Raw genomic sequence first — 21,407 nt, forward strand, 5'->3', positions numbered from 1 at the left:
AAATGATCGTCCACATTCGATTTCCTTCTTGAAAATCTGCCATTCAATTGGGCAGTGAATGAAAGCTAGCTCCAAAACTTAGTATATCCTGATTCCTCTTTTCACCTTGGACTACTGATTTGAAAATTTATATTACATTCCGTTTCTTTCTAGAATTTATAGTCTGATGACCTCTTTTAGTGAAATCTCATAATCCAAGACATTATTGTCGCGACGAACGCCAGTCCCCCAAATTCGTTTTAAGCTGTTCAGGTCGACAACAGTATCCAGCTTCTCTATCAAAAAAGAATGGCTTCTAAATTCACCAGATTTTTGCATTCCGAGACAGGCCCTAGGACAATCCACTTTTGGGCACCCGTACTGAAATGGACTCTAGTGATCGCAGGAGCCAACGATCTTCAAAGACCCGTTGATTCTATTTCAGGAACTCAGCAGCTGGCGTTGATGGCTACAGGAATGATATGGACCAGGTGGTCCCTTATCATCAAACCAAAAAATTACCTTCTAGCTTCAGTTAACTTTTTTCTTGGTACTGTTGCTGGATATCAGGTTTTCAGGTTGGTTTCTTATAGAATAGGAAAAGGAGACACAGCTTTGCAGACAGCAAATTATATCTTGAAAGGCGAAGACAAGAAGAACAGTAGTGAACAAGTTGTTGAGTCAAACTAGATTCTTAGTTGTCTGCTCTATGTATGGGTGTGATTGAACTCTCTACATTTAATATAATCGTTGTATGGAGAGATAATGCTTGGGGAAAGTAATCTCAAGAAAAAGCCGTCATTCAACTGAGATTGATGTCATTCAAAATGGTTCATCAAGTACCATTTCTGTGTATACATTATCTCGTAAGCTCTGCGTTTAGATGTCTAAATTTGCTTGAATTATAATCGTTAATTTAGTCGTGCATCTTGTGATAGGCATTTTGCATTTATTCGTGAAAAAGTTTGTACCGTAATCCATTCTTACTATAGAGAGAGAAAGCTTGTAAAATGTCGTCGCTTTCTGATGTGTCTTTGTCGCAAATTCAGTCTTTAGATGAATCTTCTAAAAAGGAAATAATGCAATTCGTCCAGCAAGAAACCTCCAAATCCAAAGTTCAAATGTCGATTCATCAGTTTACGGACCTGTGTTTCAAAAAATGCATTACCTCCATCAAAAGTAACCAGCTGTCGTCAGCAGAGGAAGATTGCATGGCCAACTGTTTAAACAGGTTTTTGGATACGAACATCAAAGTGGTTAGCCAGCTGCAGAATATGCAGAATTAAGTCAATTTAAATATGTCAATAATTTACAGAATTTTCTTCGAAGTACCGGTTCTTATGTGATAGTAGTTTTCTTCAGCCTTTGATGCTAATAGCCGTTCACTCTTATCCCCATGGTAACCTTTGCCGTTAGATTTCTTTGCGTACTCCACTTTCACCTTCTTGTTCATAAGAAACTGCCCGTTTAACTTCTTTATCACCAGATCGCACGTCTCAAAGTCTCTGAAGTTTAAAATTCCATATCCCATGGATTCTCCTGTGTGAATGTCTCTTTTTATCTCCGGTGGTTTCAGCAGTTGGTCATGTACACCATAATTTTTCATCAAGCCAACTAAATACTTTTCGTCAACCAGTCTGTCGAGGTTCCCCAAGAATAATTTTGTTCCGAGAACATTATCCTCAGTTATTAGTTTGTTTTGCTTGTCAACGATACTTCTTTTTACTTTGATGGGTCTGTTGTAGATGTACAGACCATTCAACAACTTTTCGGCGTATTCGCAGCTGGTGGGGTTGTCAAGTTCCACAAAACAATATCCAAGATGCTTCCTCAATACACGATCTTTAGGTAATTTCAGTTTCCTAATAGGTGCTATTTGTACTAACAGCTCATATATGATCTTTTCATCTACTTCTGGGGCAAGATTTCCAACGTATAACGTAATATCGTTGTTCATATTTGATGCTACGATGCGTCTCCTTCCAGAGCTGATTGACTTCAGTTCGCGAAGTTATTATCAGGTAAGTTTATATCTTCGAGGTTCAGTTATGAATCTACAATATATTGGATCGAACTATGCGCCAAGACCGCTTCAGGGAAAAGGAGGTTATTGATCTCAATTTTAAGAAGAATCTGGTGAAAAACCTGAAAAAGAAGTTGGAACTTCTGAAGAATGACCCAGGTTCAGAGACAGACAAAGCAAATGTATCATATTCAGATCCAGATAGCACGTTGATGTCTCTGAAAACAGAAACTGTGATTCTATATCATGCATTATCGAGCGTTCCGTTTAGACTTGAGAAAGGGGATGTGATAGGAAACTCTTTGTTCGAATCTGTTTTTAAGGAAGAGGCTAAGACCAATGACATGATTATTAATGATTTACAAGTATCCAACACCTCTCACTCACCTTATTCTTTTCTAGAACCCAGAGCAACCAATCCAAATAAGTTCTCATTACCCAATAATGCGACTCTTCTGCGTGATATAAAGGAGGTGGTAACATTGATTTTAGATTCCAATGTTCAAGAGTTTTCCCCGGAGACTAGAAATGAACTTTTAGCACTCATTCGGGATCTTTCACTCAATGAAAATATCAATTTGGAGGATTACCCAAACATAGGAGAAGGAAATGTAATAATCCATAATCTTTTGAATTTCAGTATTTTAACGAAGCAAGGTTCTTTTATTAGATTGACATAATTCATGGAATGTTAATATTGAAAGAGAGAGAAAAAAACTACACCAGAAAAATCTTTCTGAACAAGAATGCATTTTTTAGTATCCCATCAACTTTTTCTTCTGCGATTTTATTCGGATTATCGTTAACACAGACTATAACAAAGCCGTTGGATTTTAAGTTCAATTCGACCATATCAGTATCCAGATACTTTTTCTCAGGTTTTTTTTTAACCAATTTAGCATTGCCTTTGAAGAATGGAACGACCATACCTGATTTAACGTATGACTTTGGATCCCTGCCTTGAAAGGCTAGTCCTAACTTTGACTTGAAGCCAGACAGATGCAATTGTGTGTCCAGGCTCAAATTTGGTACGCTCGACCTCCTATCAGAGTTGGTCCCGTAGACTCGAATTGCACATCGTGGTTCTCCACTTTTTACCAACTGATCCTGATATTTGTAATTATCATACAGGATTGAATTATTCTTTGGGGGAAAGAATGACTGACGGATTTTGAATCTTTCGACGACTCTTATTTCCGCAACATATGCAAGGTTAATTCCGTTTTGTATGCAAATTTGTTCACACAAGATGCCAGCAGCTTTTCTCATACTTTTGCTTTCCAATAGTTTTTGCCAGAGGCATTTATCAAATCTGTCTCGGTAAACACAAGCCAAATCATGTTTTGAAATGGAGAAGTTCTTGCTGGACTGATATGCAGATCCTGATCTATCTTTGTCAAATAAAATATCCCCTGCAAGTTTGAAACTTGTGTTAGAGATAGAGTTGCTTGTCGCTCTGCCGATCTGCTGGAATAGGGGGTTAGCAGTTCCATTTGTTGGCAACAGAGGTTTACTTCCCGCAGGCGAGGCTATCGACTCCATTTTTTTGTCCTTATCTTTTTCGTCTAGCATATTATCACTAGTTTCCAACAACTGCCAGATCTTTGAGACATGGCCCTGAAGAACTTTGATTTGATTCGTATCAAATGAAGAACGGGGCATGTCATCAAAAATTGCGAGTATTCCCATCACATGTCCTGTTCGACTGCAGATTGGTACCCCGCAATAGAATTTGATCATAGGAGGTCCTTGAACCAATGGATTTTTTTGAGTTCTCCAATCTTTAGAGGCGTCAAGCAGTACAAAATCCGACATAGACAATATGGCATGGGCATCAATTGACAAAAATCTAGGACACTTGTCAAAACCAAGGTTGTGTTGATATTTTACTTCTTGAAACTTGCATGAAATAAGTGAAATAGAGGCACCTTTAACTCCGAAAATTCTTGTTACCTTTTTAATGATTTCAAGAAATTCAGCACTATGGTTCTCCCATTGTTTCGCATTTATAAGTGAGTCTAGAATTCCGAGACGTACTGCCTCGTGGTAGGCTTCTGGAGGTTTAAGAATACCAATTCCCTCAAAACATGGTGGAGCTGGAACTGTGGATAAGTTCCACTTGCCTTTACTATAAACATCCAAGAAATGTGATCGAGTCAATGGAAGAGCTGTTATACTGGTAGTACTAAGACAAGGAAGAGATGCGTGAGAGTGTCTCATACTGGAATTTTTTTTGTTCCTTGGCTCAATTATGGACTCAATTTCGCTTGAATGATTAGTTCCAGAGGAGTTTTTGGACGTCAAAGCTTTTACTGCTCTATTGAGAAAGAGTCTTTTGGGACTAGATGAAGAGTTGTCGCTGCTGAGGGGAGATATAATTTTAGAGTTGGCATTGATTCCCGGTATATGAGATAAGTCAGCTGTACTCATGGGCAATTTAAATAGCAACAGCCTAGAAAAGTTAGAGCCTTTTTTTTTCTGGAAGTGTATCTGTGTTAACTTAGTTACTTGTTTTTAACTAGTTAATATTTATCAAGGTTTCGCGCATATGGGCAAACTTAAGATCGTTGGATCACTGTTGTTACCTGCCTCCCATATAGGAAAAAAGCTGGGATTATGAAGTGAGAAAGAAGAGGAATTTTAATATACAGAAGGCACCTATTTATCTTGCATTTTGGAATCTCCATCACCGTCGTCATGGCCATCGCCCTCGTCAAGTTTGGGTAAGGTAGATTTTGTTTCTTGTCTTTCCCTCTCTCGTGCTTGTCGAGATCTCTCTTCTTCAAGTGACAAACGGAGGGCTAGGGCCAGCTCTGGATCGACATTGGGATCTGCGCCAAAATCGAAGTCTTCTCCATTTGCAGTAGCAAAACCAGTAGAGGATCCTTCTTCTGCAAACATTGGTGAATACTGGATTGATTCATATAGCAACTTGGGGCCTTGTGGAATCGTTACAAGGTGCGAGTTGTCGTGATTGTTTACGATTGCGATGAACCTTTCGAGCTTGGAAGTATTTACTTCATGTTCTCCAAAGTTAATAAGGTCAATGGCAACACTATTTTTCTTCAGTCGCTTAGCTAGCTTTTCTAGTTCTTTTTCATCCTCATCGATGGGTGAGCCCACAAAAACTATGATGCGCTGGTGGTGGACCTTGTTCTGTCTGTGTTTCAGGGCTAAGAGAGCAACTTGAATGCCTGTACTGAAATGTATACCTTTGGAAATCTTTGTATCATGTATACCCGCCAATATACGACCAAAATCGGCTGTGAGAGTTGTGAGTACTTGAGGTCCATCACCACCCATCGACATGAGGCCGACAGTATTTTCTGGGTTAGAATTGGTCTTTGCATGAAAAATAAAATCAACCGAGTCTAATTGAGCAGAAAAACGCGATGGAAGATAGTCTCCATTACGCATAAACTCTGAATTGTCCAGAATTATCATTGTAGCTTCCAATACCATCGTCGGATGTGATTTGAGAGATATTGGGGTCTTAAGGGTGGCAAGTAGATAGCCAGACTTCTCGAGGGAATAACCTGATGTATGGATGTATCGTTTTTGATGCCCTCAACTGTACCTTTCAACACAACAAATTCAACCCTTGGAAGCATGAGGTACACTAAACATCAAAGAGAGTTGGTTATACGGAAAATGGAAGCTCAAGGTAAGTTTGCACTACAAATGTTTATTGTCACTATCCAGAAATCAAATGGTTTTGTCAACTGTAACATTACTAACAGGGCGTAGTGGCAGAGAGAACTAGGAAACTTCAGCTTCAAAAAGAGTCAATGTTAAGAGAAGTCGATATTAAACTCAATCATCGTCTAGATAGGGTTCTGAAAAAGCTTTGGGAGGTAAAGATTAAACAGGTGCTGGCACTTGAAAGAGAGCAGAGGATCTCAGTAGCTAAGGTGTTACAGGTCACTGAAGCGGAAAGAGGATTGTTGAATTACACGAATCCCACAGCAAATAAATGACTCAGGGAAACAATAAATAATAAATAAGTAGTATAATGTTTATGCAATGGCTTCTTCAGGAACGTCGTCGTGGAAATACTTACCTTCAGTTGTAGGATTGATGATGCCTACACGAATCAAAAAGTCTCCGAAATGCTCATCTTCGTTTCTTTCCAGGGCCCAACGTTTGAATAATGGCCTCAGTATATCCAGAATCTCGTCCTCTTTGATAGACGAGCGGTAAAGCTTGTTCAAACGTTGTCCATGGTACCCACCTCCTAATAATAGGTTATATGCACCATATGCTTTTCCAACTAGTGCCACTTCGGCTAGCCAAGGTCGAGCACAACCATTAGGGCATCCAGTCATTCTCATCACCACAGAATCATGTCTCAAACCATACTCCTCCAAAGATTCTTCAATCTTGCTAATTAGAACAGGAAGATAACGTTCAGATTCAGCCATAGCTAAACCGCAAGTCGGGAAGGCGACACAAGCTGCAGATGAGAGTCGCAAAGCGGAGTAGTTTGTGTTGTCCAACTTATAGTCAACCAGAAATTGTTTAACTCTCTGGAGGTGGTTATCGGTGATGTTCGAGATAAGCATATGTTGATTACCAGTCAAACGGAATTCTCCAACCCCCTTTTCCATCATGTATTTAGCAAGTTCTAGAAGACCAGTCTTATGAGGAGAATCTGGAGTATCTTCAATTCGTCCGTTTTCAATGAAACAAGTATAGTGATGTAAACCGATCTCATCTGTAACCCATCCAAAATAGTCAATATTAGATTTTATCTCAAATGGCTTTGCAGCTTGAAATTTTTTACCCCACAGTTCTTCCACTGCAGAACGGAAAACGTCTACCCCCATGTCATCAACAGTATATTTTAGCCTTGCGTGCTTTCTATTTGTTCGATCCCCGTTATCCCGTTGGACTAGCATGATCTTCTCACAAACGGTATTCACATCTTCGTAGTCACAATATCCCATCATGGAGCCTGTACGAGGATATGTCTTCTTGTTGTTGTGCGTTGTGCCCATACCACCCCCAGCCAAGACGTTAAAACCAATCACCACATCGCTTTCGTCCACAATTGCGATTAGACCAACATCATGAGCATACACGTCGACATCATTATATGGGGGAACCGTAATAACTATCTTGAACTTTCGGGGCAGGTACAATGAATCATTTCCATACAATGGCTCCACATCCACTAGAGAGTTACCAGCAACCATAACCTTCTTCTTCTTAGGCCCTTCCTTACGAGTTTCCCATACCAATCTATCTTTGGGACTGGAGTCACCTTCGTCTTCTCCCTCCAGCCATATTTCGTAATATGCGGTAGTTTGAGGAAGGAGGTGCTCTGAGATATCTGAAGCGGCCTTGGCAACTTGAGCGTGCACCTTCGCATTTCCTGGTAAGGCAGAGCACATGACATTTCTATTGACATCACCACATGCTGCAAGGGTATCCATTAATACTGAGTTCATTCCACGAATTGCGGCTTTAAGATCGTGTTTGACCAAACCATGCAGCTGAAATGTAGCCCTCGTGGTAATTTTCATGGTGCCATTACCTCTCACGTCAGCCAGTTCGTCCAATTTGATCCACTGTCTTGGAGTAACATTACCACCTGGCAGCCTAACCCGAGCCATGAAAGCATAAGCAGGCTCCAAACCTTGGGCCTTCCGTTCATCTCTAACATCGCGGTCATCTTGCATATATATACCATGGAACTTGGTCATCTGTTGATCGCTTGCAGATATAGCGCCAGTGGATGTGTCCTGTAGTCCTGCAGCAATAGTACCTCGCAAGAAATCTGATTCACGTTTCATGTCTTCGTTAGTTATTGGAGGAGGTTCATCTAAGGTGGGCGCGCCATCTACCCCCAAGGAAATCCAAAGAGCAGGTTCCCATTCTTCATAACCCGTTTGAAACCCATCAGAAGCCTGATCATCACCCAAACCTAGAGGAGCCAATTGTTGGGCTCCCAAAAACAGTAGTCTCTTCCATAAATCAGTGGCGGGTTTATTATAATAATGCGCATCTTGCTTTCTAGGCCAATAAAGAGAATCACCTAAACCAAAAACTGATACCTTTACGCTGGCCAAGTCTAGGTCTGCAGAATTTTTTATCCCATCCCAGAATGCTTTACCATTCTGGGGAAACTCACCTTGTCCCGAAGTAGAAGTGATAAAAACAATATTCTCTTCGAGAGCAAAATCTTCCAATGACAAATCGTCCATAGATAATACGGTGGTCTTAAGACCACGACCAGCGCCCCTCCTAGCTAGTCTTTTAGCGAGAGATTCTGCATTTCCACCATCAGATGCAAATGCAACAGTCAGAGATGCACCGGTCAAACTTTCCAATAGCTCATCATACGCTGCCTTGGCTTTCAACCTTTGTTGAGCCTTTGCTCTGTTATTTTGAGAGGCTAAGTTACGAGCAAAAGAGGGACTTTTCTTGGCTAGGATGGATAGCTTGTTCTCTCTATCCAGAAAGCTTTGCAGCTCTCGCTTTATTACAGAAGAATCCAATTTGAAGATATCATTTTCAGATTGTGCGGCCGGATTGTATCTATACAATGGCCAAGCACCTGTCTCTACCGCTATTTTGGATTCTTTTAACACATCTAATGCACTATCAGTTTCCGAATGGTAGGGGAGATATGCTAACACCACAGAAGGACCATCATGTTTTTCTGCTTCAAGAAATGCCTGCAATACTTGTGTGTATGAAGAATAAACTGAAACTGATGCAACATATACATCTCCAAAGTTCATCGCGTACAATCCAATATCTTTCTTTTTAAGACCATTAGCATTTACTTTGCCATAAGGTTCTGAATCAATTATCAGCATATTGAGATTTTTATGGGAAGACAGGACATTATGAATACCCGAGTTTCCCAGATCATATGCCCAAGAATCTGAACCTACCAGCCATGATGATTTCAGATGCAATGAAGATTCCAACTGCAGTAAAGACTCAATTTCGGGAAGAGCACTGTTTTCTTTTAGAAGCTGCAACAGTCTATCGGTGTCTAAAAACTTGGAATTTGACTTCGCAGATACCAACCATTTGGTGAGTAGCTGAATAAGCTCCTCATTGACCACTGCAGAGTTCTTTATGATGCTATGAACTTGAATTACTAATGATTGACGCTGTTCCTCTTCAAAAAGAAATCTACCAAAGCCAAACTCAGGAGTAGAAGATCCTGTTGTCTCTGTATCTTGTTGATTTAGAATGCTCAAATTACCGTCAGAATGCAGTTGTTTAAGAATTTTCAAATAAGCATCTTCTAATGCTTGGGCACCTGTGATGTACTTTCGAAGATGCAGAGAACTATTTTGAAATTCTGATGAATCTCCGAATACCTCGTTCTGGACCGGCGAACTCAGTCTCAAATTTGATACTAACATCTGCAATGACAACAGATCAGGAGAGGCCAGCTGGGATGCAACAACTGTAAATATCTTCCTTTCTAATAACAGAGAGATCTCTCCAACGAAGTCCAACAACAAATTCTGAAACTGTGCGAAAGGTTTCTTGGGAGATTGTTCAACAATGGCAAGTCTCTGAGTAGAAAAAGGAAGCACATTTAAAAAAGATTCTATGTCAAAGGGTCGGAAAACTCTGATGTTAATAATACCATAATCTATTGTGTGAGTAGGCGGTGAAATTCCAGAATCACCCAACAAAACAACGACATCCAAAGGATTCTTAGCTCCTGAATACTCAAAGTTGTTATAAATTGAGAGTTTCTCTGCGAATGGCTCTTGTTCACTTTTCAAATATGAAGAAACCACCTCAGGTGACAGCTGATCCACTATGGGTTCCGAATAGTCTTCGTTGAAAAAGTGAAGTACAGGTTTATTATTCTGAGTCAGAAACTTATAACCGGCCAAGGCTATATCTTGTGTTTCTTGTACTGAGCTAGACAGCAAAACAACGAAATCTAGATCCTTCAAAGCAGATACAATCGAGTAATCGTTCTTCGGTAATCTAGCATGGACGATAAGCTTATCACCTGATCTGACCTCACTAAGAAATGGAACGCTGAAAAGAAGTGTTTCAGCATCAGTCAGCACGGTAGTAAATGAGTTCTTGTTGACAGTCTCAATAACTAGAGCGAATGGGTCATTATTCGATACTAAGCTCTGATAGTCTATTGAGGCATCATCAAGAGCTTTACTGAAATTATTTGACAGACCCTTTGAGAGCTTGGTGGTGTAAACATGCCCACGATTCGGCACATGGGTGAGCACGTTAACAATCTCACCAACAGAACCGGTCATTTCGTATTAGTCCAAAGTGTGTAGGATAGTATTTCGGCTTCAACTTTGGGATAACATTTCCAATATATGAGGAAACATTTTCATACTCCATACTGTTGAGTTACTCTATCACACGTGATAGTGAGCCACACTTCGATGTACAAACTCCAGATTTCCATTCGCTTATGTCAGCGAAGACGCCCTATAGGCTACATTCGGGCTTTGGGATTAAAGTTTTCTCTGATCACCTGTTAAGTTTGGTCTGAGCCAAATTCAGAATGCCCTTGAAATTAAAAAGTGTAAATGCTTTCCTAGACTTGCATATGATGGACGCAGCTACGCGAGGCAAGATGATAGGACCCTATGATCTCGCCCTCGCTAGCCGATAATCATAGGTGATTATACCTTCAAAGTGAACTTCTGATAGATCATGGAAGTCCTAAGTCAATAAAGCAACGAGAAAATAGGCGAGAACAAACATACGAATCTGAAGAACCCTTGTAATTACTGTAAACAATGAACTTTTGAGCTTTTTTCTGCTAGTAATGGGAATGGACCTAGTAGTTTTCATCGGTTGAGTCATTATGTAATCTTCTCTTTTCTTTGGCGATAGCTGTAGACTTTACTGCAAGATTGTATACACCCCTACACCACTAATATATACTGAGTGCCAAACATATTGCCATTATTGCGTAGCCAACCAAAGAACCAAACAATTTAGCCTCTTATTCAATACTCCAGTTTAATACCTGCTGACTATGTCCAGATTATTTGAAACATACTCGTCTGATATTCAGATGACATTAGCTGAAGCTAAAAGAAATCTGGCTAACATATCGGCGTCCAATTCTGTTGACAGAACAAGGCAGATAAGGCTTGTAGAAGAAAACTTAGACGACTCTTATGACCTGTTAGAGAGACTCAATTTAGAGCTGCAAAACGTTTCTACAAGTGATCGTACTAAATATAATGTTACTCTGAGAGATTATCAGAATACATTGACACAGCTTAAAGAACAACTGATACAGCGAATCGATGAACAGGACAGAAATCATCTATTTCAAGGTTCTTCCTTTGGTAGTGATGCGGATGACAATCTTTCTTATACGCAAAGGCAGCAACTACTAAAATCGAATGCCTCATTAGAACGATCTTCTGATAGACTTCGTGAAACATCACGTATTGCTTTAGAAACTGAAGATATTGGTGCCGGGATCCTAAATGATTTGAGGAGCCAAAGGGAACAAATTGTTAATTCAAGAAATACCCTACTGCAAGCAGATGGATATGTGGATCGCTCTATTCAAACTCTTAGAACAATGACCAGAAGAATGGCCACCAACAAGATTATTAGCTACGCCATCATAGGAGTATTGATCATTCTGATTGCACTGGTTTTAGTCAGTAAGTTCTACTAGAAAACTAATTAATGTGACTCTCTAATTCATCCCCACTAAGATTATCATCATCTTTGAGCTCATAATTACTGATGGCGTCTCGAACTTGGTTAAAAAAATCAATTTCGTCACTTTCACTGCAACTACTCTTGCGTGAGAGCACTTCACTTCCACTAGCGCCACCAGCAGATACATACCCAGATTTGGAGCTAGCTAAGCTGGCAGTACGACTCAATCCAGGAAGATTTCTTCGATGAGCTTTAAGCTCTTCATCTGTCATATCTAGGACGTCAGTCGTCAGATTCAGCAGTGATTTACCCGACCTTCTTCTAGTGAGGTTTCCAGGGAAGGGAGTTGACATGTAGGGTGAGAAACTCTGGGATAAATCGTCTTGGTCGTCAGGATAAATGTCTTCATCGTTTGTACCGTGTTTTTGTAGAAAGTAAGACGGTCTTCTGTCATCTGTTTTGGGAGTTTTGGGTACCCGGCATGATATTCCAGTGTCATGAATCCACTTAGCTACAAGTGCCGTCCAACCTGTTTGATGTCCCGCTCCTAAACCTCTTCCGGTGTCTCCTTCAAAATACTCATAGAACAATACATAGTTTTTGAAATGCTTGTCCTCATTAAGCAGATCACAGTCTCCGTTTGAAGCTCTCTTTCCATTGACATCCCTAATGAACAAATGAATCAAGCGATGTTGAATCTCCTCTGCAACTTGAGCCAAATTCAAGTATTTTCCGGACCCTTTCGGGCATTCTACCTTCAAGGACGAGCCGTAGTATAGATAGAACTTTTGTAATGATTCAACGATAAGGAAATTAACAGGAAGCCAAATTGGACCTCTCCAATTGGAATTTCCACCAAACAGTCCACTATCCGACTCTCCTGGAAGATATTTTACTTCATAATTCTGGCCATGAACTTCCATCTCAAAGGGATGCTCTTCGTGGTACTTTGATAAAGATCTAATACCGTATTGGGACAAAAACTCATCCTCGTCTAGCATTTTTTCCAAAATTGAAACTAAACGTTCTTTACTGACAAGTGAGAGAAGTAACCGTTCGCCAACCCCTCGGGCACTCATGGATTCAATATTTCGCTCTGCAACATTACCTTTCATTTTGATAAACCAATCTAATCGTTTCGTGAATGAGGGAAACTTCTTAATTAACTCTGGCTCCAAAGTCAGACTAGCATACAATGGGATCAGGCCCACTAATGAACGAATAGGCAACTGCATTGATGTGGACTCTCCCCAACTTATGGCATCATAATAAAAGCCGTCGTCGTCATTCCATAACGATTTCTCCCCAGTGCCTCCGTTAACTGTCATCGCATCAGAAATTAGAATGAAATGTTCAAAAAACTTCGAAGCAATATCTTCATAGACAGGATTGTATTGTGCTAGTTCCAATGCAATATTCAACATTTGCAAAGAAAAAAAAGCCATCCAACCTGTACTATCAGCTTGTTCCAGTGTTCCACCAGTGGGTAGAGGCTCCGACCTGTTGAATATGCCAATGTTATCAAGTCCCAAGAAACCTCCCTCAAAAAGCCCCTTGCCCTCAGTATCCTTTCTATTGACCCACCAAGTGAAGTTTAGTAAAAGCTTCTGAAAAACACGTTCCAAAAATGGAATATCCTGACGCCCGTACATTTTTCTTTCAATTTTATAAGTTCTGAAGGTGGCCCATGCATGGACTGGAGGGTTGACGTCACTGAAATTCCATTCGTACGCGGGCATTTGTCCATTGGGATGCATATACCATTCCCGAGTCAAAATGTCTAATTGATTCTTCGCATAATCTGGATCTATCATGGCTATTGGTATGCAGTGGAAGGCAGTGTCCCACGTGCAGAAAAAAGGATACTCCCATTTGTCAGGGAGAGATAGTACATCATTTATATAAAGATGCTTCCAATCTTTGTTTCGTCCATTAGCTCTGTTAATAGTAGGCTTTATTTTTGAGTCAGGGTCTCCTCTGTACCAATAATCATGGATAAACTGATAGAACTGTTTGTTCCAAAGGAGACCGGCAAAAGCTTGCCGCTGGACACTTCTGAGCTCATCACTGATTGGCAAGGGAGAAATCCTCCAATAAAACTCGTCAGCCTCTAGTTGTCTACGAGCAAATACTTTATCGAAAGCCTCTTCATCAATTACAGGCTGGTCACTATCTGTTCTTGTGAATCTGTAACGGATAGTTACATAATCACCAGGGGGAACACCACCATTTTCATCAAAAGAAAACCAGGCACAGGCCTTCGTACCCTTTTGTTGTGGGTTAATTGCAGAGCTATCTTCATTGACAATGTACTCATGGAAAGCATCCTTGGTGTAGGGTGACGCATTTTTTTGATTCCATAGTTTTTGTTTATTACTTTCATTATTAGTGAAAAGAAGCTTAGGTTCAATGTCTGATGATTCTTCACTGAAGGCGGGCGAAGGAGCAAATACCAATCTATTTGAGCCATACTTCCAACTATCTAACCGAATAGAATAGTTGTTGTCTTGGTATTCCTTGCAAGCTATAGGTTTGTCGTGATCCTTTTCCTCATCTATACCCCAGGACCAGGTATTTCTAAAGGTTACCTGTGGAGCGACATGTAAAGGGGCAGGGGTGGGACCTCGGTTGTAAGCGGTAATTCTAAAGTAAAGTTCATTCTCATCTTCATCGTCCTTTGCCATTTCAAAGATCACATCAAAATATCTGTTATCCTTCAGTACTTCAGAGTCAGTAATCTCGTACTCTCTTTCTAATCTGGAACGTTTACGGTTCTCTGAAATCAATTCTTCGTAAGGAAATTTCGATTGTGGATATTTGTAAAGGTATTTCATATAAGAGTGAGAAGGTGTATTATCAAGATAATAATAAAGCTCCTTAACATCCTCTCCATGATTTGCAGCCTCTCCAGTGACCCCAAATAATCGCTCCTTCAAAATATCATCATTCTCATTCCACAGTGCCATTGAGAAACAAATTAGTTGATGATTGTCTGAGACTCCAGCTAGTCCATCCTCTCCCCAGCGATAAGTTCTCAAATGAGATTGCTCAAAAGGAAAAGCAGACCAAGCATCTCCATCATCGGAATAGTCTTCCCTTACTGTAGCCCACTGCCTTTCACCCAAATAAGGACCCCATCGTCTCCAGTATTTAGTCCTATTTCGATCTTGAGAAAGACGTTCCTCTTCTGTAAAACTGATTAGTAAAAGGTAAAATGAAAAACTATATACCACCATGACATACCTTTAGTTACCAACCGCATAGATTTAAACTCGAATTTGCTTCGAAGATGATTTTCACAACAGTTAAGAGAGAATTTTAAAGAGGAGCAGGTGGGTCTCTTATACCCTTATCAATGGAGCAGGCAAATCTTGATTGAGCAGTACACGATATCACTTATGCGCCCCTGTCAAGGTAGCTGACAAGCAATCACGTACTGAAGATGAGTTATAGGAGAAAAACTAAAAAAAATACCTAAACATATATTCTCTACATCTTCACTACCTGATAAGTAACCAAATAAGTTCAGCTGAGCAACTTTTATTCTTGCCTAAATAGACTTGGCTAAACCTACTGCATCTTTGCCTAGGTCATAAACTGAGTAATATTTTCTCAAGAACGAGTCACCAATGATTGCCAAAGGACCTATTGGTTCAGGAAAGTCCATGGGGGTGAAAGCACTAATACATGACCCAGAAACCTCCAAAGTATAGTCATATGGAGTAATGGTAAAGTTGTAACCGGCGAAGGTTAAAGTTAAGTCTGGCAAAGAGTCTCTAGTGTCACAGTCCACAGCGTATTGACCAGACCAACCCTTGGTAGCACCAATTTCTGCATTGAGAATTTCAGCTAGGCCACTGGGCAAAGCAATCAATGAGGTTCCAGTGTCGATGGCTGCACCAGTTTTTTGCAATTCAGCATATTCGGATCCCAAACCTACACCATCAAAAGAGACCTCCCAGTAAGCCTTTCTTCTGACAGGCAACCAGGTGATCTTTCCTTCATACTTAGATTTGTCCACACCACCAAATGTGGCCAAACCGCCATCGGATTCATCTTTGTCCGTATCCCCCAAGTAGAAGGCAAATTTTGGTTCGTCAAGGAGATCTAATTCCAAAGCCTTGTAAATTGGAGGAACAATCTTATTTACTGATATTGAATCATAAGCAAGCCCCAAAATTCCGTCAAATTTGCCAAAAGCGAAGGCCAACCCCGGCTCCGATGTGGCCTCAGCAAAATCAACTTTGGGAATGGTCAAATCCCCAATTTGCAACACATCCTGAGAAACATACCCTTCCATGGAACCGGATCCATACCTAATTTCAAAGCTACTACCATTCTTCTTATAAGTAGAAGACTCATCATGGTCATACTTAGCATGCAAGAAGCAAGCTAATGATCCACAATCTTTGCTAGGAACCCATAAATTGGAGGATCCTGTGTCAAGAATCACCTTGAACGATTGTGGAGGGGTACCTAATGATACCTCAGTAAAATACTGAGCGTTAAGATAGTTTGTAAGTGGAGCATCATGCGAAGCTTCAACGGCAAAACCATCTTGCTGAGACATAAAATTCGACTTGGACAAAGCATTTTGTTCGTTGAACAGAGAAACATATTTATGTTCCAGAGCAGAGACATACTGCCCAAAATTGGCCTCTTTTAAAGTTTCTGAGACTGGATGCTTGTGTATCTTAGCAGAATGAACTTTGGCTTCAGCACCAATACCTAGAGTAGAGAGCAAACCAATGGCAATTGACATCGTAGTACCGTCAAATATCATCTTTAAATTGATTATCAGTAATTGAGAAATGGAACTCTAGAATGTAAAATGGTTTAGATGTTCTCTAGTAAAGATGCTTGCTTCGACAGAGTTACAGATAAAGAAAGGTGGCTTGCTTTGTTCTAAATAGTTGCCACCTTATCGGTCAAGGTACTTACCATATAAGGCAGGTGCGATTAATCGCCCCAAACCACTATTCCTATTCCGGACGATTACCTAATCTCACCATTATGAATTCTGTCTACTATTATACATCTTTAAGGTCCATCAAGAGTTATCAGTAATACTGTTCAAATAAGCTCTTTTTACACGTTTATCAGGAGTTTCCAATGCAGGGGTGATATGCCGTTTCCTTGAGGCTCTTGTCAATAGTTCTCTTAACTTTTCATCAACCTCATCAATATCCAGAATGTCATCAGAATTGGCTTGGGTTCTTTCACCTCCCTGGAAAAGGCCTGTTCCATCATCAATATGAACCCTATAAACGAGTTGCTCTTTTTTCTGGGCATCTTTGAACAAGCATATCTCATCTCCATGAAATATTTGAGTTTTGCGATTCTTGCCTATTTTAATGTCATTGACAAAGCAAGAGTTTGTACTAAAATCTAGTAACCAAATATCTTCCAGCCCTAAAGCAGGTGACTCAAATATGGAAGGATTAGCAGTAGGATGCCTTTTTTTGGCAATCATGCAGTGTATTTTGGAAATTCTTTCTTCTTTGATCAACCAGTCACAAGATGAATCTCTACCAACAACAAATGGGGTTTTTCCTTGTGGTATGTGTACTGCACCGAACTTGGACACTGAATTTTCAACTAGATTCAACGTGATAAAGGTCCCCTGTGGTGATTCCAATTGCTTAGAGACCATTGTTACTTTGTTTAATTGCTTGTGAGTAAAAGATGCTGGCAGTGATACACTATTTTCTATAATGGAAGTAGAAATTTCATTCTTAACGTACGGGGAGCGAGAAAGATTAGATACGGAGAAACTCGCTTCTTTTGCTAGCTGCAGTTTCGAACCTTGGGCCTCATGAGGGTGTTCTCCTTCTTGATCTTCGCACTGCTCATCTACCTCATCTGCTTCTTCAATTCGCTCGTATGCATCACCATTCATGCCCGTGATGAATGAATGAGATTCCTGACTTTCAATTCTTCTTTGATGTGATTGACTTTGTGAAAGGCTGACTTGGCTTTCATCGGACAATTCAGATATCCATGAATGAGTTAAAGCTTGTTTGACACCTAACCGAATTGTTGGATCAACATTCAAGAGCCTATCAAGGAAATCTTTGGCCTTGTTTGAGATTCCGTTCTCCTTTAGCAATGAGTAGTGATAATTACCTTCTAGTATGTTTCTTGTCAACGAATCTTGTGTCGAACCGCTAAACGGTAAATGTGCTGTCAAGATAACATACACCAAGCAACCAATAGACCACATATCGACTTTTGAAGAATATGACTCTCTCGACTTTTTTATAATATTCTTTTTAGTCGCTTCATCTTTGCCGATAAACTGGTTGGTGATTCCATATCGTGCTGAAAGCACCTCCGGTGCCAAATATGCTAGGGTACCACAGAATGTTTTCATTGCCGAACCTTGATCTGCCACTTTCGCTAGCCCAAAGTCTGTAATCTTGACTTTTACTGGATCGTCTTGGACTATAAGAATATTGTCCGGTTTCAAATCACGATGAGAAATGCCGAGTGCATGAACGTAGTCAAGAGCTTCTAGAATTTGCCTCGTAATCTCCCTACCAGCGCTTTCACCCACAGATCCATATGCAGCGACAAAATCCATTAGGTCACCTCCCGCAATATATTCCATAACCAAATAAAAATTGTCAGAGTCTTCATAAAAAGACTTGAGTTGTACGACCCCCGGATGATGAAGCTTCTTCAAAATTTCTAGCTCTCTTTGAACTCCGTCTAGGCCATCAGTCATAGCTTTCTTCTTTGAAATTATCTTTACAGCATATGTATCACCTGTTGACCTTTCTATAGCCTTTTTTACTGTTGCAAATGCTCCAGAACCAACTACTTCATCTTTGATAAAAAAATCACGGTGTACGCCTTCCTGTTTCTTTTTTTGTCTAATGAGTCATGTAAGGCTAGGGAATAAACTTTAGGAAGAACTACAATGTATCTTATTACATCAGCAGGAACACCAATACCAACACTTATTTCATCGCCTTGCGTCAGGATGTTATTCGTCCCTTTCACCAACTTGCAGTTATTAACATACGTCCCATTTGTCGATACATCTTGAATCATTAGATGATCCAAAGCTAAGTCTTCTTTATTTCCATTGACCCATATTTTAAAATGAACATTACTTAATCTTGACGAAGAACTTGGTAGTTTAAAGTCACAAACTTTTGTGTTTCTCCCAAATATCCATTCATATACGCCTTGTGAGCTTTTAGACTTGGCCGACGTACAAAGGTCAAAATAGTTGCTTTCTCCGGAGGCAGTGGTACATATCAATCTGCAAATAATTTTTCTGTTCAACAATTCTTCAGGTATGTTATAGCTTGATTCAGGTGCTGAGGGTTGGGTTGCCTGCGTTTGTTGTTGAGTTTGCAGCATTGTTAGACTCCCCAAAATACAGTAACTTTGAACGCACAAACGTAAAACAATTTGGGCAGATATTTGGCTAGCTTGAACAGATTTCCAACACACTTGTCGCCGTTGCCACTTATTTGGTATGACTGGAAGTCGATGAATCAAGCTTTAACTTAGGAGTCTACGAAATATATATATCGCGTTTTTTCTACTAAACAGTGTAAACGCGGATCGTTTTCTGTGCGATGAAAAAAATAAAAATGCTAGTTTGTTTGCAGAAAAATAAAGTCCAGTTGCTGGTTTGAACTCTTAACCACCCAGTCCACAATGAGCTCCTTGAAAGAAAATAGGAAATTCACTGAGGAAAATGCTTCAAATAAGAGGCCTAAATTAGAACCTCAGACTTCCTTAAAAGAAAAGTACAGGCTCTCCGGAATCAAGGAACCAGATGTTGGAATTACTGAGTATATCACCAAAGATGATACAGGTTTCACAGGAATCTTGAAGCATAGATACACAGATTTTTTAGTTAATGAGATAGACACTGATGGGAATGTTATATATTTGGAGAATGTTGGTTTTGAGCCCAAGAAGCGACCTCCGAGAGAAGCTAACTCTTGCAAGAAGCAAGATGTGACGCCTTGCACTATCAAGTTATCTGAGGAACATAGAATAAAGCTTGAAAGTTATTTTGGCGAGGAAGATGTTAAAAAATTATTAGCTTTGTTAGTGACTGGCGATAATCTTGTCAGCCAGCGGACATTCGACGACAAAGAGCAAAGAACTAAGATCCATAAACTTTTAAGGGAAGCGTTTTATGGAAAGTTAGAAACAATAACATCAGAGAATAACCGGTTTAAAATTGCTTTGTTGACTAAGGGAAGTCGTCGGAGCAAGGCCGATTCTGTGATTGTGGAACATAGCTTAGGAAAGCCAACCGAATTTTTGCATGTTACGATGCTAAAGGAGAATAAGGAAACAATGGAAGTTGCGTCCACATTGAGTAGGCTCCTGAAAATTCCCGTGAAATGGATTTCCTACGCGGGGACCAAGGATAGAAGAGGAGTGACTGTTCAACGGTTGTCGCTAGAAAAAATGCGGGTTGAAAGGGTATCACACTTGAATAAAGTTCTCCGAGGAGTTAAATTAGGATCATTCGCTTACGCCACTCAGCCCTTAAAGTTGGGGCAGCTTAATGGCAATAGCTTCTTAATAACCATAAAGGATGTGAAATATAGTGGTGTTTTGGAGAAAATCTTGGAGAACAGATTACAGACTCTAGACAGCTCTGGCTTTGTCAATTATTTTGGCATGCAGCGATTTGGCACATTTTCTGTTCCAACTCACATAGTTGGGATTCAGTTGTTGCAAAGTAACTGGAAGGGAGCCGTTGAGTTACTTCTTTCAGAACAAGAGCTAGTTATGCAGGATTCAATAGAATCTAGAAAAATATGGAAACAAACACATGACGCTTCTCTTGCTTTGAAGACGATGCCCTCCAAATGTAATGCTGAATATGCGATATTAAAAAAACTTTCTAATGAGAGAAAGAAAGATGGCAATTATACGTCAGGGTCCTATTTCAATGCAATTATGCAGATTCCACGGAATCTCAGAATTATGTATGGACATGCTTATCAATCGTTTATCTGGAATAGTGTTGCAAGCAAAAGAATAGAGCTATTTGGGCTAAACGTTGTTGAAGGCGACCTTGTATTACTAACCCAAGATGAAACAGACGAAGATCTCAAGCACCAAGCAAATGATCAATTTTCGGATGAAAATGACGAGGGTGAAACCGAAGACATAAAAAAGTCTGAATATGTGCAAGCAAAAGTTGTAACCAAACAAGAGATTGAGTCAAAAAAATACTCAATTTTTGACGTTGTGTTACCGACTCCCGGATTCGACGTAATCTATCCTAGCAACGAAATACTTCGTCAGGTTTACATCGACCTCATGGCCAAAGATGGCCTTGATCCTTTTCTTATGTCTCGTCGTGTACGAGAGTTTTCCTATGCTGGCACTTACAGACGTCTATTAGGAACCGTCAATGGCTTGGAATATTATGTACGACATTATTCGGATAACAACGAATCATTGGTAAGAACTGACTTGGAGCTGTTAAAGCTTTCTGGTACACTTAACCAGGCTGAAGGAACTCATCCTTTACTGGAAGCTAAGAGGATTGTGGAAGATAAACCGGGCGATAAGATTGCTATTATAGTTAAGATGCAATTAGATGTTGCATCTTATGCAACAATGGCGTTACGAGAACTCATGAGGACAGAAACTTCTCGTAGGGGTGACACCCATGAAGAAGAGTAAACGTCGCAGAGTGCATCACATCGAAATTATTCAAATCTCTTTCTGTACTACAACCCCCTACTACTTAATGCATGTATTAAATGGC

At 40.1% G+C, this 21,407-nt stretch overlaps 11 protein-coding genes across 11 annotated transcripts; 4 read left to right on the forward strand and 7 right to left on the reverse strand.

Moving 5' to 3' along the window:
• Positions 1-288: 288 nt before the first annotated feature.
• On the forward strand, positions 289-669 carry PAS_chr3_1081 (uncharacterized protein; the record flags this gene model as incomplete). The annotated part of the gene is made up of 1 exon (XM_002493280.1): positions 289-669. One exon carries the CDS (start codon positions 289-291, stop codon positions 667-669), a length of 381 nt encoding a protein of 126 aa, XP_002493325.1.
• Positions 670-1,288: 619 nt separating this feature from the next.
• PAS_chr3_1252 (uncharacterized protein) lies at positions 1,289-1,936 on the reverse strand (the record flags this gene model as incomplete). Its single annotated transcript, XM_002493281.1, has 1 exon — positions 1,289-1,936. The coding sequence occupies one exon, from the start codon at positions 1,934-1,936 to the stop codon at positions 1,289-1,291; it is 648 nt and encodes a 215-aa protein (XP_002493326.1).
• A 119-nt stretch (positions 1,937-2,055) lies between these two features.
• PAS_chr3_1253 (uncharacterized protein) lies at positions 2,056-2,682 on the forward strand (the record flags this gene model as incomplete). Its single annotated transcript, XM_002493282.1, has 1 exon — positions 2,056-2,682. The coding sequence occupies one exon, from the start codon at positions 2,056-2,058 to the stop codon at positions 2,680-2,682; it is 627 nt and encodes a 208-aa protein (XP_002493327.1).
• Positions 2,683-2,719: 37 nt separating this feature from the next.
• On the reverse strand, positions 2,720-4,432 carry PAS_chr3_1082 (U2-snRNP associated splicing factor with similarity to the mammalian splicing factor SAP49; the record flags this gene model as incomplete). The annotated part of the gene is made up of 1 exon (XM_002493283.1): positions 2,720-4,432. The coding sequence occupies one exon, from the start codon at positions 4,430-4,432 to the stop codon at positions 2,720-2,722; it is 1,713 nt and encodes a 570-aa protein (XP_002493328.1).
• Positions 4,433-4,660: 228 nt separating this feature from the next.
• PAS_chr3_1083 (Non-ATPase base subunit of the 19S regulatory particle (RP) of the 26S proteasome) lies at positions 4,661-5,464 on the reverse strand (the record flags this gene model as incomplete). The annotated part of the gene is made up of 1 exon (XM_002493284.1): positions 4,661-5,464. One exon carries the CDS (start codon positions 5,462-5,464, stop codon positions 4,661-4,663), a length of 804 nt encoding a protein of 267 aa, XP_002493329.1.
• A 554-nt stretch (positions 5,465-6,018) lies between these two features.
• On the reverse strand, positions 6,019-10,263 carry PAS_chr3_1084 (Sulfite reductase beta subunit, involved in amino acid biosynthesis, transcription repressed by meth; the record flags this gene model as incomplete). Its single annotated transcript, XM_002493285.1, has 1 exon — positions 6,019-10,263. One exon carries the CDS (start codon positions 10,261-10,263, stop codon positions 6,019-6,021), a length of 4,245 nt encoding a protein of 1,414 aa, XP_002493330.1.
• Positions 10,264-11,000: 737 nt separating this feature from the next.
• PAS_chr3_1085 (Protein involved in cis-Golgi membrane traffic) lies at positions 11,001-11,660 on the forward strand (the record flags this gene model as incomplete). Its single annotated transcript, XM_002493286.1, has 1 exon — positions 11,001-11,660. The coding sequence occupies one exon, from the start codon at positions 11,001-11,003 to the stop codon at positions 11,658-11,660; it is 660 nt and encodes a 219-aa protein (XP_002493331.1).
• A 4-nt stretch (positions 11,661-11,664) lies between these two features.
• PAS_chr3_1086 (uncharacterized protein) lies at positions 11,665-14,883 on the reverse strand (the record flags this gene model as incomplete). The annotated part of the gene is made up of 1 exon (XM_002493287.1): positions 11,665-14,883. One exon carries the CDS (start codon positions 14,881-14,883, stop codon positions 11,665-11,667), a length of 3,219 nt encoding a protein of 1,072 aa, XP_002493332.1.
• A 314-nt stretch (positions 14,884-15,197) lies between these two features.
• Positions 15,198-16,430, reverse strand: PAS_chr3_1087 (Vacuolar aspartyl protease (proteinase A); the record flags this gene model as incomplete). Its single annotated transcript, XM_002493288.1, has 1 exon — positions 15,198-16,430. One exon carries the CDS (start codon positions 16,428-16,430, stop codon positions 15,198-15,200), a length of 1,233 nt encoding a protein of 410 aa, XP_002493333.1.
• A 267-nt stretch (positions 16,431-16,697) lies between these two features.
• On the reverse strand, positions 16,698-19,018 carry PAS_chr3_1254 (uncharacterized protein; the record flags this gene model as incomplete). Its single annotated transcript, XM_002493289.1, has 2 exons — positions 16,698-18,506; positions 18,569-19,018. 2 exons carry the CDS (start codon positions 19,016-19,018, stop codon positions 16,698-16,700), a joined length of 2,259 nt encoding a protein of 752 aa, XP_002493334.1.
• Positions 19,019-19,321: 303 nt separating this feature from the next.
• Positions 19,322-21,322, forward strand: PAS_chr3_1088 (Pseudouridine synthase; the record flags this gene model as incomplete). The annotated part of the gene is made up of 1 exon (XM_002493290.1): positions 19,322-21,322. One exon carries the CDS (start codon positions 19,322-19,324, stop codon positions 21,320-21,322), a length of 2,001 nt encoding a protein of 666 aa, XP_002493335.1.
• Positions 21,323-21,407: the final 85 nt, after the last annotated feature.

Source organism: Komagataella phaffii, chromosome 3, assembly GCF_000027005.1.
Source record: "Komagataella phaffii GS115 chromosome 3, complete sequence".
Classification (NCBI taxonomy): Eukaryota; Fungi; Ascomycota; class Pichiomycetes; order Pichiales; family Pichiaceae; genus Komagataella; species Komagataella phaffii.